The sequence below is a fragment of the Saccopteryx bilineata genome, chromosome 6 (assembly GCF_036850765.1).
Source record: "Saccopteryx bilineata isolate mSacBil1 chromosome 6, mSacBil1_pri_phased_curated, whole genome shotgun sequence".
NCBI lineage: Eukaryota > Metazoa > Chordata > Mammalia > Chiroptera > Emballonuridae > Saccopteryx > Saccopteryx bilineata.
The window spans coordinates 150,149,730-150,167,955 of record NC_089495.1 but is presented as its reverse complement, the minus strand read 5'-3'; the positions used below and the strand labels follow the sequence as shown (position 1 = coordinate 150,167,955).

Here is an 18,226-nt window from a genome sequence, read left to right as displayed (position 1 = left end):
GCATTCAAGTTATAGCTGAGGACAGGACAGCAAGGGCCTGGTTCTCTTGGAACTTACAGTCTAGAGGACATTACCTAATGGTGGCCAGTGGTAGGGTGACCATAAGTAGGGTAGTAGTAATAGCAGCGAACATCTGAGAGCTAGGTACTGTTTTCAGAATGAACCACTTAGCTATCACAGCATCTCTGAGAGATAAGTACTGTTGTTAGTCCCACTTACCAGGAGGGGAAATGGAAACAGAGATGGAGCAGCAGCTTGCCCAGGGTCACGCAGCTGTGTGACTTCAAAGCTTGGATTCTTAACTGATCTGTTATTAGGTGAGTTACAAATTCATTGGTCCTTACTCAGTTTTTTCTCTCCTATTAATATTTTTAAAACTATAGAATACAAGCAATCCCTGGGTTTCAAACAAAATAGGTTCTGTAGGTTTGAAAATGTGTAAGTATTTATATGCAGAGAAAGGTAAAAATAAATGCTATGTTAAGACAAACAACTGTCTAAGTTGCATTTAATAGGTGAATGTACTTGTTCCAACTTACATACAAATTCAACCTAAGCACAAATCTACAGAATCTGTCTTGTTCATAACCCCGGGACTGCCTCTACTGCAGAGAATGTGCATGTGTCCACCATCCAGAACAGTTTTTCATACTTCAGTTCTTACAGAAAAAAATCTAGGTGAGGTCAAAGTTTCCTTCCTACCCTCCCCAGTCCCATTCTTTCCTTCCCCAGAGGGACCCACTTGGACGACTGGGATGAACAGCTTTCCTGTATTTTTAATTCATTACTTGAGAAAGTAATAGGATGGGTGCTGAAGCCAGACTGCATTTGAATCCTAATTATGCTCCTTCCTGGCTGTGTGACAGGCAGCAAACTCGTTCCTCTCTCTGCGCGTCAGTTTATCTCTGAGGTGGGGGATTGTGATAACAGCAAGCCCACACCGTGGTTATCGTGAGCCTTCAAGTCAACAACAGTAAAGCACTTAAAACAGGACCAAAGTGTCCAATAAGTCTTAGTCATTTCTACTCTAATTATTACAACTATTATATTTGTATGTATCCATAAAAATGGTTTGGGAGTTTAAAAATGTCAGAAGTGGAATTATTTTTTTTTTTTACATTTTGCTTTAAATTATATATATATAAATATATATATATATTTAAGTCAGAAATTTATGATTCTCCCCAGAAGCAATTATTCTCTATACCTCTAACTGGTTATTTTAGCACGAGAGTATCTCTAAGTGATATTCTCATATGGCTACTATCTCATATGCTGGGTTTTACCATTCTCTTTTGACTTCCTTCCATGGAAGAGATGGTCACACCTGTCTCTAACACACTCTCACACTTCTACTCATCCTCCCCATTGGTTATAATTTTCATTAAATCATTATTCAGTATTTACATTATTTTGACTATACAAAAACTATTGACAGCTGAGCTATTTAGCATACTATGATTAGTTTTTCTGTCTACTTTTTGTTGTTGTTATGAATTGCCCTTATTTGCCTACTTTATATGTATTACTGCTGGTTTGCACCTAAATTTGTCCCCAGCAGTCCAACTCTTCTTAGTGTTTTAATACATAAGGTATTCCAGCACTTCATCCTTTTGAGAAAATTTCCCTTGAAGCATTCCAGCCGTTTCCAGGTGTGCGCTGGTGTGTCCTTAGGTGTGGCACGGCCATCTTCTCGGGACCTCCCTCAATAGCATCCTTTTCCTTTCTCTTACTGTCACTTACGTCCTTTGTTGCTGCTGAAACTCCAGGGCTATTTTTAGTCCCCCCCCATGTCCTCATTTTGTTTTCCTCTCCTAAAGGTTTTAGAATCTTCACGTTTTCTCTGATGGAATGTCACAGACATGTCTTGGGGGCTCGTCTGTGCTGGACTCCGAGCCTCTCCACTCTGGAGCTCATGTCCCTGCATTCTGAGAAAGTTCCCTGAGTTGTTTCCTCATGCTTGGCTGGCCTGTGTTCTCTTCTTTCTCTATTTCTAGAACCACTGTTAATTCAGATACTGGCCTTTCTCAACCATCTTCGATTTCCTTCCCAGTTTCAATTTCTATATTAATTTTTATTTTTGTTCTCTTGATGTTGAAAGTATCATTTTCTTCTTGTTTCACAAATGCAAAAGTCAGCTCATCTCTTGGAAGATACTGATTTTTTTTTTCTTTCTTGGTTTTTCTTCTCCCTGCATGGAGTCTGATCTCCAAGTTGCTTTTCCTTTTTGTTTTGGCCCCTGTACAATGTTAGAGCTTTTCTCAAGTGTCTGGTCATTCTTGACTCTCTGTTCATATTGAAGAACAGGGGGACTGAAAAGCTGCTGATAGAACTGAGGGCAAGACTCTCCAGAAAGGAGAACAGCAGAGCCCTCCCTGGGAAGTAACCTTCAGACCAACAGGGAACAGCTACTATGGTAACATTGGGGCTCCCTTGTGAGACCAGCCGGATCCTGGGACACAGTTGTATAGGTTAGAAATAATAAGCACAAAGTTGACTAAATGTTGGCTACTTTAATATCACTGATCTTATATGAACTGACCTGAAACTTTGTAGTTTGGTTGGTTATCTGACTAAAAGTCTCTTTAGTGGGAATGCCTTCCTTTTCAAATTGTTTTTACAAATGAATTTGATACTTTTGAATATTCATGTGTACTTCTATGTTTATTGCCACCTTTGCCCTCCAAGCCTCATTTTCCCCTCACTAGGGCCAGTCTATTAGATACAGGAACTCAGAGGGAAATGGTTTTGGATGATTTTGCACTGATGGCTTCTCCTTCCTTTAGGAGCAACAATTATCTGTACAGCCCTTGGAGGTGATGGAGTCAGGCCTTCTCTTTTCTTTGACTTCTATTAATGCCACCTGTTTTCCTGACAGCACTTGTTTCAGAAACAGAAACGATTGGTCTGTGTAGAACCATTTGGGTTAATGGGTCTACCTATTAATGGCTAACGAGGTAGATCCGAAAGGCTACACACCCAACGTCCGAAGATACCCCGGTTTTCTTACTGGAATTTCTATTTCCTTCTGGAATTCTGGCTACCTAAAACCTTTTCAAATTAGTGTTTTGATTAAAAGAAGAAGCATGATTTCAGGGGAAGATGCTAATCCTTCCTTTCTAGTTCTGATGAGCTTCAAGCCAAGGAAGATGGAGAAAGGCTGGACTGGGGGGAAAGGTGAGTAAAGCAGGTAAAAAACTCAGTTTTTCTTATGTATGTGTTATCTTTTATAAATTAAATAAAAAGCTAATCTTGGCTTTCCCCTACTGTTCATCTGCGGGAGCTAGGGAAGCGAGGTGTATGACCATTCCGTTCAGGTATCCATGACAACAGTGTTGTTAAATATACAGCATTATAGATTAATTGCTAGTGTGCTGCTAAGTAAATATTATATTTAAAAGGCCAACATTTTTATGGGTTGTAATGATTTGAGAAAGAAGTAGGGGTCAAAGAGTTGTTTGGGAAGACAGTAATTTAGAATCAAAGATGTAAAAATAGCCCTGGCTGGTTAGCTCCGTTGGTTAGAACATCGTACCGAAGTGCAGAGCTTGCTGGTCCAAGCCCTGGTCACGACACATACGGGAGCAGCTCAATGTTCCTGTCTCTTTCTGTCTCTCTCTGCCCTCGCTCCCTATAATTAATAGATAAATGTCTTTTAAAAATGTAAAAATAGATGTATATGAAAAGGTGATGAAAGATAAACTGTACACATAGTTTAGGGTCTTGTTATGGAGGACCAGGCTAGAGATATTTGTATTTTAGTATGTGACAATCCTTGAATTTTTTTTAAAATTTTCTATTGATTTGAGAGGGAGAGGCATCAACCCATTTTTCTACTTAGTTCCATTTAGTTGTGCACTCACTGATTCCTTCTCGTATGTGCCCTGACTGGGGATCGAACCTGCGACCTCAGTGTGTTGGGACGATGCTCTATCCACTGAGCCACCTGGCCAGAGCAAGCTTTGAATGTATTTTTTTAAATAATTTTATTTTTTTAATGGGGCGACATCAATAAATCAGGATACATATATTCAAAGATAACATGTCCAGGCCCTGGCCGGTTGGCTCAGCGGTAGAGTCGGCCTGGCGTGCGGGGGACCCAGGTTCGATTCCCAGCCAGGGCACATAGGAGAAGCGCCCATTTGCTTCTCCACGACCCCCCTCTTTCCTCTCTCTCTCTTCCTCTCCCACAGCCAAGGCTCCATTGGAGCAAAGATGGCCCGGGTGCTGGGGATGGCTCCTTGGCCTCTGCCCCAGGTGCTGGAGTGGCTCTGGTCGCGACAAAGCGACGCCCCAGAGGGGCAGAGCATCGCCCCTGGTGGGCAGAGCATCGCCCCTGGTGGGCGTGCCGGGTGGATCCTGGTCGGGCGCATGTGGGAGTCTGTCTGACTGTCTCTCCCCATTTCCAGCTTCAAAAAAAACCACAAAAAAACAACAACAAAAAAACATGTCCAGGTTATATTGTCATTCAATTATGTTGCATACCCATCACCCAAAGTCAGATTGTCCTCCATCACCTTCTATCTAGTTTTCTTTGTGCCCCTCCCCCTCCCCTTTCCCTCTCCCTCTCCCTCCTCCCCCTGTAACCACCACACTCTTATCAATGTCTCTTAGTCTCACTTTTATGTCCCACCTACGTGTGGAATAATGCAGTTCCTGGTTTTTTCTGATTTACTTATTTCACTTCGTATAATGTTACCAAGATCCCACCATTTTGCTGTAAATGATCCGATGTCATCATTTCTTATGGCTGAGTAGTATTCCATAGTGTATATGTGCCACATTTTCTTTATCCAGTCATCTATTGACGGGCTTTTTGGTTGCTTCCATGTCCTGGCCACTGTGAACAATGCTGCAATGAACATGGGGCTGCATGTGTCTTTATGTATCAATGTTTCTGAGTTTTTGGGGTATATACCCAGTAGAGGGATTGCTGGGTCATAAGGTAGTTCTATTTTCAGTTTTTTGAGGAACCACCATACTTTCTTCCATAATGGTTGTACTACTTTACATTCCCACCAATAGTGTATGAGGGTTCCTTTTTCTCCACAGCCTCTCCAACATTTGCTATTACCTGTCTTGCTAATAATAGCTAATCGAACAGGTGTGAGGTGGTATCTCATTGCTGTTTTGATTTGCATTTCTCTAATAACTAAAGAAGATGAGCATCTTTTCATATATCTGTTGGCCATTTGTATTTCTTCCTGGGAGAAGTGTCTGTTCATGTCCTCTTCCCATTTTTTTATTGGATTGTTTGTTTGTTTGTTGTTGAGTTTTATGAGTTCTTTGTATATTTTGGATATTAGGCCCTTATCTGAGCTGTTGTTTGAAAATATCATTTCCCATTTAGTTGGCTGTCTGTTTATTTTGTTATCAGTTTCTCTTGCTGAGCAAAAACTTCTTAGTCTGATGTAGTCCCATTCATTAATTTTGCCTTCACTTCTCTTGCCTGTGGAATCAAATTCATAAAATGCTCTTTAAAACCCAGGTCCATGAGTTTAGTACCTATGTTTTCTTCTATGTCCTTTATTGTTTCAGGTCTTATGTTTAGATCTTTGATCCATTTTGAGTTAATTTTAGTACACGGGGACAGGCTGTAGTCGGGTTTCATTCTTTTGCCTGTGGCTTTCCAGTTTTCCCAGCACCATTTATTGAAGAGGCTTTCTTTTCTCCATTGTGTGTTGTTGGCCCCTTTATCAAAAATTATTTGACCATATATATGTGGTTTTATTTCTTTGTTTTCTATTCTATTCCATTGGTCTGAGTGTCTATTTTTCTGCCAGTACCATGCTGTTTTGATTGTCGTGGCCCTATAATATAGTTTGAAGTCAGGTATTGTAATGCCCCCAGCTTCATTCTTTTTCTTTAAGATTGCTTTGGCTATTCAGGGTTTTTTATAGCTCCATATAAATCTGATGATTTTTTGCTCTATTTCTTTAAAAAATGTCATTGGAATTTTGATGGGAATTGCATTAAATTTGTATATTGCTTTGAGTAATATGGCCATCTTGATTATATTTATTCTTCCTAACCAAATACAAGAAATATTCTTCCATCTCATTATATCTTTTTCGATTTCCCTTAACAATGGTTTATAGTTTTCATTATATAAGTTCTTTACATTCTTTGTTATGTTTATTCCTAGGTATTTTATTTTCTTTTGTTGCAATCGTGAAGGGGATTATTCTTTTGAGTTCATTCTCAAATGTTTCATTGTTGGCATATAGAAAGGCTATTGAAACCCCAAGTTCACCAACTTGAGCACTGGCTCACCAGCTTGAGCACGGGGTCATTGGCTTGAGCGTGAGATCATAGACATGACCCCATGGTTGCTGGCTTGAGCCCAAAGGTAACAGGCTTGAAGCCCAAGGTCGCTGGCTTAAGCCCAAGGTTGCTGGCTTGAGCAAGGGGTCACTTGCTCTGCTGTAGCCCCCACCCCCTGTCAAGGCATATATGAGAAAGCAATCAATGAACAACTGAGGAGCTACAATGAAGAATTGATGCTTCTCATCTCTCTCCCTTCCTGTCTGTCTGTCCCTATCTGTCCCTCTCTCTGTCTCTGTCACACAAAAAAAGCACCCCACAAAAAAACAAAAAAACACATGAGCAGCCCAAGTTGTGTGTCTGCAGCACTCTGCAGAAAGTGCAGAGCTTTTCTTACACGATGTGGTGGCAGTGAGGTGACATTCATTTTGATAAGAGATAGCATCAGTTCTAAACATTGTATATAGTTATTTTTCGTATAGCTTAATATTCCTTGAGAAAGTGTTGGAAATTAATTATAAATTTCTGTTTTAGCACTTTAATGAATGCGAAGTGTTTTAACAAGACTTTGCAAAACAGAATGTTTTTTATTTTTTTAAAAAAGAAATGTGACAGTCCCCAAGTAACACTGTACTTAATATGTTACTGAAAGAAAGGTTATTTGTAGTAGGAAGTCTCAAATACTTCATGTATTCAAAGAAAACAGTAAGCTGTCAGCCCTGTAGTTTACCACAGTTTAATAAAGAAATTCCTTTAATAAGATAGTTTAAAATGAAGTTTGTAGCAAAGAAACGGATAATTGCTTGTCACACTATTATAAAAATCAGTTTCACAGCTTTGGAATGTTTTTGCATTAATTTCCACATTGTTTGAACTTATATCTCTACAGAAACAAAACAGCAACAGATCTTTTTAATAAAAAGCTTGTTCTTTTCTTTTTCTTCACATAGTCAAGCTTTTATTGCTGGAATGGATGAGACTTTGTCTCACTATTAACAAATATTACATAGAATGATTTTGTTTTACTATGCTATTTTAATGAGAATACTAGAATGTAGATGTTTTGAATTTTAAATATTGATGGGACGGTGATCGTGTTCTCTGTTCTTTGCTACAGCTGACTTGTTGAGAAGATTTTCATGTTGTTCAAAATTAACAAAGCACAAAATTCCCAAGAATCTTTTCAGAAAATGTCAGGTCACACTTTTGCAACTATCAGGGCCCATGTGGGTTGGGTATTTTAGTTGTTGTGTAGAGCAGTTGTTTTGTGATTGTTTATTTCCATTTCTCCCCAGTTTTTTAACATTACTGTTTAAATAGAGATGCTAAGGTCTTTGGTGGACTTAGAAAATTATGGTGAAACATTTTTCTGTATGCAGAAGGATTTTATTGACTTTAAAGAGTACTGATCTTGTTTTTTTCTGCTACCATATGAAAATGTGTCAATTTTTCTAAAGAAATATTTTGGCAGTTCTAAAGATGAGCAGACATATTGATCCCAGGATCCCATGTGACTATTTGAACTGTTATCATAATTTAGAGGAGAAGAAAAGTTTTTTAGATTTTTGGCCAAGTAAGTTTGAAATACTGCCTCATACATAATAAAATTAAGGTGAATGTTAGTCTGTTTTTGGCTCTGAGAAATCTTATAGTAAAGAAACCCGTTTAAACTTGTTAAACTCGGCATTTCCCAAATTTATTTAATCTCATACCTTGTATAGTATACAAATGTTTATTGCAGTGTTATTTCTAATAGTTAAAATATAGAAGCAACCTAATGTCCATCAGCTGATGAATGGATATTCAAAGTATATCTGTTTTTATATATATCCATTATATATTTATATATCTGTATCTGTGCTGTGGAATATTATTTGGCCATGAAAAGGAATGGAGTACTGATGCATGTTACAACATGACGAATCCTAAGAACACGATGCTAAGTGAAAGAAGCCCGAGGTAGAAGAACACCCTGTATGATTCCATCTCCAGGAAGTGTCCATCATAGGCAAACCCACAGAGACAGAAGGAGATCAGGGCTAGCCCTGGGCTGGGGGCAGGGGAGGGGGAGTGCCACTGCCCACGGATACAGGTTCCTTTTTGACAGGATGAGCATTTTCTGGAATTAGTGGTGGTGACTGCTCAACTCTGTGAATGGACTTAAACCACTGACTTGTATACACTTGAAAAGGGTGAATTTTATCATAGGTGGATTGTATGTTGATAAAGCTGTGATGTTAAAGGAAGAGGCTATGATAAGAACCAAGGTGAGGAGCGATGAGGGCTTAAGGCGGATGGAAAGATGCTTAGAGAATGCAGGGTGAACTGAAGTGCCTCAGTGATGGAGTTTCACTGCTGGGGATGCAGGGTCCCCAGAGCCAAAACCCCAGAGAGAAAGGGCAGCAATGGCCCCCTGGCGCAGGGGTTCGCCCGGAGCGGTGGCTGGCCTCTCGGGGGGAGGAAGGATTCTGTGTACATAGTAAACATGGCCCCTTTAACAAAAACGATGCTTGCTGTAGTCCTCTGTGGGCAACATGGACGGTGGCCGTAGTGCACGAAGCAGAGGCCTTGCGCTTCTACGTCTCATAACGGAACACATTTTCTCTGCCGCCACAGAGTTTGGGTAATCTGTCACTACTTATCAGGGTGAGGTGTTCTGTGGGCGCAGAAGGAGGACATGTCCCTTGCCTGCCAAGAATGTAGTCTTTCTTTAGTATGATCCACTCAAAGGCAGTGTCCTCACCTGTCATAAGGCAAGACACTCAAGTGACCGGCCCAGTGTTAGAGGGCAGCAGAGTCCGGCGTTTTGCATTCGGGTGAACACAGAGTACTGGGTGATCTTATGTCTGCTGCCCGGAAAAGGTGGACTTCTTGGAGATGGGTCCTCATTTGAGTTAGCTCCTTGACCCAGATGTGAAAACACTTAAAAACAAACAAATAAACAACAACAAAAAAAACAACACCACAAAAAAACAGAGAAATCAACAACTTTTAAATATATAAATATTTTTAATGAACAGAAAATGTAATGGAGCAAAAAAAGCCCATTTACAGTAGTAACAAAAAACTAGAAAACAACAGGATTAAGCTTCAAAAAGAATACATAACACCTATCTTAAATTTACTTAGAAGATGTTAAAACTTCAAAATAACCTAGAGATTTTTGGAGTTTTTTAAAATTACATCTAAAAAATAATTACAAGATGATATTTGCCATAGAAAATATCAAGATTTATTATAAAATTATGATGGAGAGGGAGAGAGAGAGAGAGGCAATAAGATCAATGCATTAATAGACCAAAAACAGGTTTATATCTATGGGAATAATAGAAGATAAAGTTGGCATCTCTCTCTCTCTCTTTTTTTTTTTACAGGGACAGAGAGAAAGTCAGGGAGAGGGATAGTCAGGGGCAGATAGACAGGAACGGAGAGAGATGAGAAGCATCAATCATCAGTTTTTCGTTGTGACGCCTTAGTTGTTCATTGATTGCTTTCTCATATGTGCCTTGACCACGGGCTTCCAGCAGACCGAGTAACCCCTTGCTCGAGCCAGCGACCTTGGGTCCACGCTGGTGAGCTTTGCTCAAACCAGATGAGCCCGCGCTCAAACTGGTGACTTCGGGGTCTCGAACCTGGGTCCTCCACATCCCAGTCCGACGCTCTATCCACTGCGCCACGGCCTGGTCAGGCAAAGTTGGCATCTCAAATCAAAAAGATTAATTAACGGGAACCAGATCAATGGGTGATCCATGGAGTGAGGGGAAATGTTAGTGTTCTATTTTGCATTTACACAAAGACATTTCAGGATAGTGGATTTAAGAAGTAAACATGGAAAAAAATAGTAGGATAAAAATAAATATAAGAGAATTAAAAAATATATACTCAGGGTAAAGGAAACCATTCTGAACTATAACAGCTAGATTTGACTACATAGTAATTTAAGATCCTCTACAATGAAGGACAAAATTTCAAAGACAAATGATGAAGTGGGAGAAAATATATATTTACTGTGTATATGACTGAGAGAGGGTTATTAAGGGTCATAAGACATAAAGAGATCCCATAAATAAAACACAACTTGATAGTAAATAAAAACATACAAGAAACTAGCAAAAGATATAAAGGAAATTTACAGATAGTGGTACAAGAGGCCAAAAAGTATTTTTCATGTGTGATATTAGCAAAAATTTTAAAGTCTGCCAATATTTAGTATTGGTGAGGTGCAGGGGAATGGACACTCCCATACACATTGATTATGGCAGGATGATAAATGCTTTTTTTTTTTTTTCATTTTTCTGAAGCTGGAAACGGGGAGAGACAGACAGACTCCCGCATGCGCCCGACCGGGATCCACCCGGCACGCCCACCAGCGGCGACGCTCTGCCCACCAGGGGGCAATGCTCTGCCCCTCCGGGGCGTCGCCATGTTGTGACCAGAGCCACTCTAGCGCCTGAGACAGAGGCCACAGAGCCATCCCCAGCGCCCGGGCCATGTTTGCTCCAATGGAGCCTTGGCTGCAGGAGGAGAAGAGAGAGACAGAGAAGAAAGTGTGGTGGAGGGGTGGAGAAGCAAATGGGCGCTTCTCCTGTGTGCCCTGGCCGGGAATCGAACCCGGGTCCTCCGCACGCTAGGCCGACGCTCTACCGCTGAGCCAACCGGCCAGGGCTGATAAATGCTTTTAAGAGCAATTTGGCACACACACACAAAAAAGCAATTTGGTGAAGTCCTCTACAGCTACAGCTGAGCATGCTCAGTATGATGAGGTAGCACTTTCTCCTCTGTCTCCTGGGGTGCCAAGGTCATGACATTCCCTCCGGGGCCAAGGATTGCCAGCCAGGGCCAGCGTGCTCTCCCCTTGACTCTCCCAGGCCGGGAGCTGTGCGTGGCAAGAACGGTGCAAACTCCAGAAGACGTCCTTGCACGATGAAGACTCACGGGAGGAGTTTCAAAGGAGACAGTGATGGGTGGTCTGACATTTTAGTGGGTTCTCACCCCCCGACCCCGTTTCCTGGGTAAAGCCAAGCCTTCAGCTGGAGGAAACCACTGTGCTGCTGAGACTCTTAGCAGGCATTTCAAAACTTGCCTCTTAAGAGGACTGTGTCTAACCCAGAGCAGAATATCACATTACAAAATTCTCTTTGAGATTAGTGAGATAGGCTGGGGAGGAGGAAGATTAGTCTTGGAGTCATAAGAGCGAGACAACAGCAGACAGGCTTGGAGAGACCATATGATGTGGCCCAGGCCTTCTGACTTCTCCCTGAGCTGGGCCTGAATACTAATGTGCCTTAGCCTAAATCTCTACTTAACCTGAGGCCGCCCCTGTGCAGAGGTGGGAACTATCTTCTGTACCAGCGTATGGAGGACACTGGGGCATGGCATGGCTGCGACCGCACAAGTCCCTTAACTTCTCTGAGACTTTTTCCTTTTGAAGAGTGGAGATGATGCCCCTATGCCTTTGAGGGTAATTGAGAGGATAAAAGGAGATAATGTGTGCAGTTATGTTATATAAATATAGATCCTGCTCGCTAATTACCGAGTTTTAGCGCTCATAGATGTATCCTTATGTTGAACTAAAATTTTTCCTCCTTCATTTTGTCTTTTTTATCTTACTTGAACTTCCAAGAACACAAAGAATATATATATATATTAGCAAGAAAGAGAGGGAGAGACAGGAAGAGAGATGAGAAGCATCAACTTGTAGTTGCATCACTTTAATTGTTCATTGACTACTTCTCATATGTGCATTATCGGGGGTGCAGCGTTACTCCAGCCAGTGACCACGGGATCATGTTGGTGATCCCACACTCAAGCCGGTGACCCTGCACTCAAGCTGCTGAGCCCACGCTCAAGGCAGTGACCTTGGGGTTTTGAACCTGGGACCTCAGTGTCCCAGGTTGCTGCTCTATCCACTGCGCCACCACCAGTCAGGCAACACAGAGAATAATTTGATGATCATTTTCTCTCAGGGACTGAAATATATAATCCATTCACCCCTAACTTTTAGGTTTTAAAAATAAGTCTTGCTTATTACTAGCAATCATTTTCTTATGTGTAATTCTTTCTTATTTTACTCTGAACCCTAATGTCTCCATTGCTATGGTGTCCAAAGTAGGAAATAATCTTTGACAATTTTTCAGACTATAGGGAAAGATTACTTTCCATCCCTCATTCCCCACTTAAAATAAAATAGTTACCTTTATTATAAAAGTAATGTCATCACAATCCCATCAGTACAACGAATAGAATGTGAACCTATTTTTAGATATATATCGTACATAACCACAATCATATCCAAATATAAATCTTGCTTTTCCCCCCATCTAATGTTTTCTATATTGCTGCATGTCTTTCACACCTGTCTTGAAGAACTGGGAAGATTCCAAGCTTTAAGTGCTCAGCAAGGAGTCTGACATAGAGTCTCAATAAATGGGAGTTGTTCTTCTGTGACTTACCCAGAGTTTATATTATTTCCTAGATGCCCAGAAGTGGATTTCCTGGGTCAGGTACTCTTTAGGCTTTTGATACATGGCACCTGACACATTGCTTCCTAAGAGGGCCATTCCATTTACAAAGCCCTTTGCACGACTTGTGTGTTGTGTGTGTGGGGGTGACTCACCAGTCCTTAGCAGTTCTTCAAGTCCCCTCCCACCACTTACTGTTAGCATTGGTAAGCTGATTCAGTAGGTGAAGATGTTACCTTGTTATTTTAAGTTTCATTATTTAACAACTACCAGGGTTGCACTTTTTTGTGTAATGTTTATTAGCAATGTTTTCTCTTTGTGGGGTCTGTTTATGACCTATTTCACAGTTGGAATCACTTAACATTTTCTTATTGAATTACATGGGCTCTTTAATAAGGATATTAATCCTTTGTCATATGAACTGCAAATATTTTTCCTGACTTATCTTGGCTATGAGTTTTTTAAAAATACTCTCTGCCACACACGTGTACATGCGCGCACGCACACACCACACACACGCGTGCGCACACACACACACACACACACACACTGTGAGTCATCTCCTGTTGGCGGCTGTCACAGTGAACCTTCTCACGGTCCAGACTAGGTCTGATGGCAGTCCCTTGAGTCCAACAGGAGAGAGACTCCCTGTGGTTCTGTGGGCTCCTAACATAGTGGACACACATGTCTGTTATGGTAAAATGTAACCTGCTTACTACCCCAGAGTTAAGTCCAAAGGACACAGGCTCCTCAGAGAGACCCAGAGAATATGTTCCCCTTGATTTAGGAAAATAGACGAGATGCGAAGGAGCTGACAAACCTATTGCTTGGCTTTTATGACAGGTTGTAACTTCAGCACATCACGGTTGGACGCCTCTCAACATTCTCCCTCCTTTGGTCTAGGACTGATGTTTTTGAGGACAGCACTGCAGAGACTCACTGGGCAAGTACAGCGTCCCCTCATCCTAAGGCCTCCGCCAGGTTCCCTGGACTCCCATTCTCACCTGCCATGGCCCATCTTTTTCAGATTTTTTTTTCTTGCAAAGAGAAATTAGGTCTTGGTGAGATTTGGGGATTAAGAAATGCTGGTAAATCTACCTTCTCCTACTAACCTAAGCTTCTTTCCCTGCAAGAGGGTGTGCAGTCCTATCTAGTGGTTTACATTTTCTACTTGGGAAGCATTGCAGCGGTGCCCTTAGCAAAGTCCACCTACGTGCCACATTAGAGAACAGCCTTGGGCGTGACGGCAGAAGGCAGGGAGGCCACCTGGTCTAAATTGAGGATGGAAGCCAGACCTTGTTGTTCTTCCTGGAGGAAGCATGTTGCGTTTCTTCTCGGCCTGACAAGTTGGAGTTGCCACGTGGTTTTGGCATAGTCCCCCCAAAATGATCCCAGACAGGGGAGCTAGACCCATGGGAAGCTAACTTTGCAGTGCCTCCGCTGCCCACGCACAGTGAGACGTCACTTACAACAGAAGGGAGGCCCTCAGATCCCACTCCAGACTGCCTGCAAGGCCCCGTCCACACTGACCTTCACTGCTTTACTCTGGGCTTCCTGTCAGCTGTCTCCGTTCCCTTGCTAGGGAGTCTGAGCCTCTCTAGTCACCCAGATGTGCACAGAAGCCTGGGACAGCGCCTGGCAGCTGGCCCACACCGGGGCCTCCCGTCCCCATGGCGAGGACGGAGGCACGCGCAGAGAGCACACCGACTCCCGAGTCTAGATCTATAAATATATTTATTATAACAAGAACTTAACAATAAACATATACTATGTACAATACCATTACAGAGAACCCTGTTTATATCATTCACAGAAATAGCCAGTTTTGCTCCAGTGTGATCGATGAGGAGAGAAACAGCATGTCCATGTCATCTGTACTGAGTCTTGCTGACCATTAACACCTCCTTTGGAGGCAGACGCACCCCAATGCTAACATTAGCCCTGACCCGGGCAGTTAGAAATTTGTGCTCCAGTCCTTGGGTTCACACTTGCACCCTGTTTGACATAAATACTTTAAATGACATACAATGTATGTAGTTTTGTGCTTATTACTTTTTTAAAAGAATAAATAATATTAAAAACTGCATAACGAAGCTCGGCATCTTGTCCCGGCGGGAGGGAGCCACACTTGTGAGTGCTAGAAGTTGACGCCTGGCGTGAGCTGGAAGTTTGTGTCATCAAACGCTGAACTATGGAAAGCGTGTCCTGTCCTTGTTTCCTTATAAGTAATTTAATTTTTTTTAATTTTATTTTTTATCATGAAATGACAGCAAGTTGACTTTCCAGATATAAAAATGGTAGATGCGTATTTGGTACCAACTTCAACTGACACAGCGCAGTGGCGATGGCATTCCACTTGCCCTGGAATGGAAACTGGTCACTGTGTGAGGTTTGAGGGTCTGAGGACTGGCGGGAAGGCCTTTCTCATTTGAGCCACGGTGTCACCTCCCTCCTGGCTTCCCCTTCTCGGGTTCCTATGCTCTGCGGAGAGGGGTTCTGCTCATGCCCCTCAGTCCCTTAGTTGTCATGGCTCGGTGTAAGAAGGCTGTCCCCATCCTGAGAGCTCTTGTGGCAGGTGCCTTAATATATAGCTATAAATATCAAAAATAGTCTCCTGTGCTTTGTAGACACTGATCCTACCTTCTTCCTCCACTCCTACCCAGCCTGGGTCCTCAGCTTTACCTCATGGAGGGAGCTGGATCGGTGTTTCATTCTAGAGCAGAAGTTTCTTTTTTTACTTCCTTTGACAATGTCCCAGGAGGTACAGCTTTTTGGGGCTGTCTGGGAGTTACTCTTTCTAAAAATAAAATGGGGGCACCCACCCCCAGCCCCCAGGAGAGCTCCTCTATTTTGCACATAGAAAAATGAGAGCAAATCTCCCCCCCCTCCAGCACCGCCTACAAAGAGCTTTGGGAATTCCCGCCTTCTCCCTCCCGTGGCCTCCTCTCAGTACTTAAAAATAGCCTTTTGTTTATCAAGAAAATGCCTTGGAAATCTAAATAATTCATATTGGATAAGAGAAAGCTAGCACGGTCATCTTGTCTGTCTTCGGCAAAAACGTGGGAGACCTGTGACGGACGAAGGCTCCCCCCTGCCATCCCTCTGGCGGCCCCCGCAGCGCGGCCCCCGCCACACCCGGCTCTGCACAGGCGCTGGACCTCTCTCTTCAGCCTGGCGGGGACCAGCAGCCTCCTCAGCCCCCTGTTGTACAGCCTTGTCCTTTTTTCTCTCTCGTCCACTGGAAGTGTAGATTGGTTAAAAACAAAAGTAGGAATCAAAGTGGTAAGGACACTTTGATTGTATTCCAAGAGCTCGACACCCAATATTGTCATAGGGTAACTGATCAATGGTGGTTAGGGGGTCAAGCTTGCTCTGCAGGAAGGAAAAAATCACCTTCTCTCTCTCAGTTGAAAAATATGTAAGACTCTATTGCACCAGGCAGAGTGAGCGCCTCTGTTCAGAGCAAGTCCTGCCGGAGCCCCGAGGCCCCGCTCGCTGGACGTCCCGGTTCCTGCTGCTCGGAGCGCTGAGCCCCGTCTCCTCCAAAGGCAGGGACGATGCTCTACATTCAATGTAGAAAGTATTCGAATGTTTAGCGCAGTGAGTTCCTTGATTGTGTCTGTCGGCCTCTTATTGGTGTTGCTGAAAATTGATCATTGTGAGTCGTACTTGCCTCACCAGACTTGTTCGCAGTCTCGTGTGGGCATTGCTGACGTCAGCCGCTTTGAATATATTTCTTTATCACGACGCAGCCGTGTCTGAACACAGGGCAGGGCATGTGGGGGAGGAGGGTCCACGTGTTGCTGGCGGGCTCATAGGCCTCCATGTTGCCCAGCGCCGGTCCCTCACTGCTGACAACGCCCCCTGTCGCATAGATCTTGCCATCGAGAACCACAGCACTGTCAGGAAAAGCAGGGAGAGCGTGAGCTGCTGGACTTCTGTGTCGGACCGGAGACAGCCTCTGCGAGGCCCTGCCTGGTCGCAGGCCGCCTCTCCTCCTTTGCAAAAGGCATATGGGATCTCGCTGTGCTTGTCTGCCTCTGACCCACGCTGGTGTAAGAAAAACATCTTTCCTCTGGAGCCAATTCGGATGCCCTGCTGGACTACCCTGGGAGCTGTGGGTGACACTTACTCTGGGTGCCCTGGACCCACCGGACTGACTGGAGATGGCTAGAGATGACAGCCTCTGTGTACAGGCTCCCAGCTCGGGGCACAGAGTCCCATCACGCCTGTTGCCCACATGGAGCCTGCCTACTGCTGAAATCAAGCTGGAAACATGACTCACGGGACAGCAGACAGGACAATATGGACCTAAGTCATAACTGGCCCCTTGACTACGATTTTCACCCTTTCCTGCCAAGGCCCGGGGTGCTCTCTGCAGGGTGACCACGTGGACCCTGTGTGCCGCCATTGGCTTGGTCCTGCTTCAGTGGCCCCTCCTGTGAGCTCTGCATGTCCTCCCTGCCTGCCTGGAAGCCACCTTGTCACATAGATGCACGTTTTTAGCTTGCACTGCTCTCTCATTTGAGCGAATGGCCATGTCTCCTTGGCTATCCCTGAAGCTGAACAGATAGATACCCTTTGAAAGTCTTCACCCATTCTGAAATTCTGAGCCTTGAACAGAACACGCCAGTCTTGACTTCTGAGCAGCCTTCTCTCTCAATTGCTCCATGCTGTACGGCCTGCATATTCCTCCCTCTGGGGCCTATGCTTTCCCTGCTCTTCTTGCAAGACTCAGCTTACACCTCCCCTCAGGCGTTAAGTTCCTGAACCCACTCTGAGTCTCAGATGAGGTTAGGAGTCCTCCCACAGCCCTGCTCAAAGTCCAACTGTCTTTACCAGTGGGGGGTGTAGTCAGAGTTGGCCTGCACATTGCCACTAATTAGAGGATGTGACAGGAAAGTAAGGCTGGAATCCTCATGTGACCAGGCCCTTAGCAGCTGTCTCGTCCAATGGCCTGTTTTATAGAACTTCCCCAGAGGGGGAAAGTTCCTTGTCCAAGGTCATGTGACAGGTCAGTAGAAGATTATAGCTTTCCTTTTTTTTTTTTTAAAGCTATGCCTGCCTCACAAACAGTGGGCACTCAGCAAGTACTTCAGGCTTTTTATGTACTGAGGACTTGGTGACTACTTCTGCAGGGGCACGGAACGTCTTCAGGAGGAACCTGCTATGGAAACGCTAACAAGGGGGTCTGAGGCTCCTTTTTATTCCTTGTTCCTATTATTCCAGGGAAAAGTGGGGTAGAGGAGCAAGATCTGTGTCTCACTGGCCAGGGGAGTTTAATTTTTCTGGACCACAGGGCTAGGATGACTGGGAACCACACACTCTGACCTCTGCCTCTCTCTTCCCGGGGCGGGGCTGGTGCGTGTGTGTTTCTGCCCAGTCAGCTTTCAGACTCCAGGTGCCACTTGCAAGGTCCAGCTCCAAAAGGCCATCAGGATCATCATACCGTTAGAACATTGCCCAAAAAGCCATTTGTCCCATGTCGGGCATTGCACAGC

General features: G+C 43.6%; 1 protein-coding gene across 3 annotated transcripts in view; it reads right to left on the bottom strand.

The window, feature by feature from the left end:
- Nucleotides 1–14,440: 14,440 nt before the first annotated feature.
- KLHL29 (kelch like family member 29) overlaps nucleotides 14,441–18,226 on the bottom strand; it is a 295,222-nt gene continuing 291,436 nt past the window's right edge. For 2 of the 3 annotated variants that reach the window (XM_066236180.1, XM_066236181.1), the window contains exon 14: nucleotides 14,441–16,624. In XM_066236180.1, coding sequence (XP_066092277.1) covers nucleotides 16,441–16,624 — 184 coding nt within the window. In that variant the 3' untranslated portion in view covers nucleotides 14,441–16,440. The remainder of the gene's footprint in view (nucleotides 16,625–18,226) is intronic. The other variant, XM_066236179.1, reaches the window with a different exon arrangement.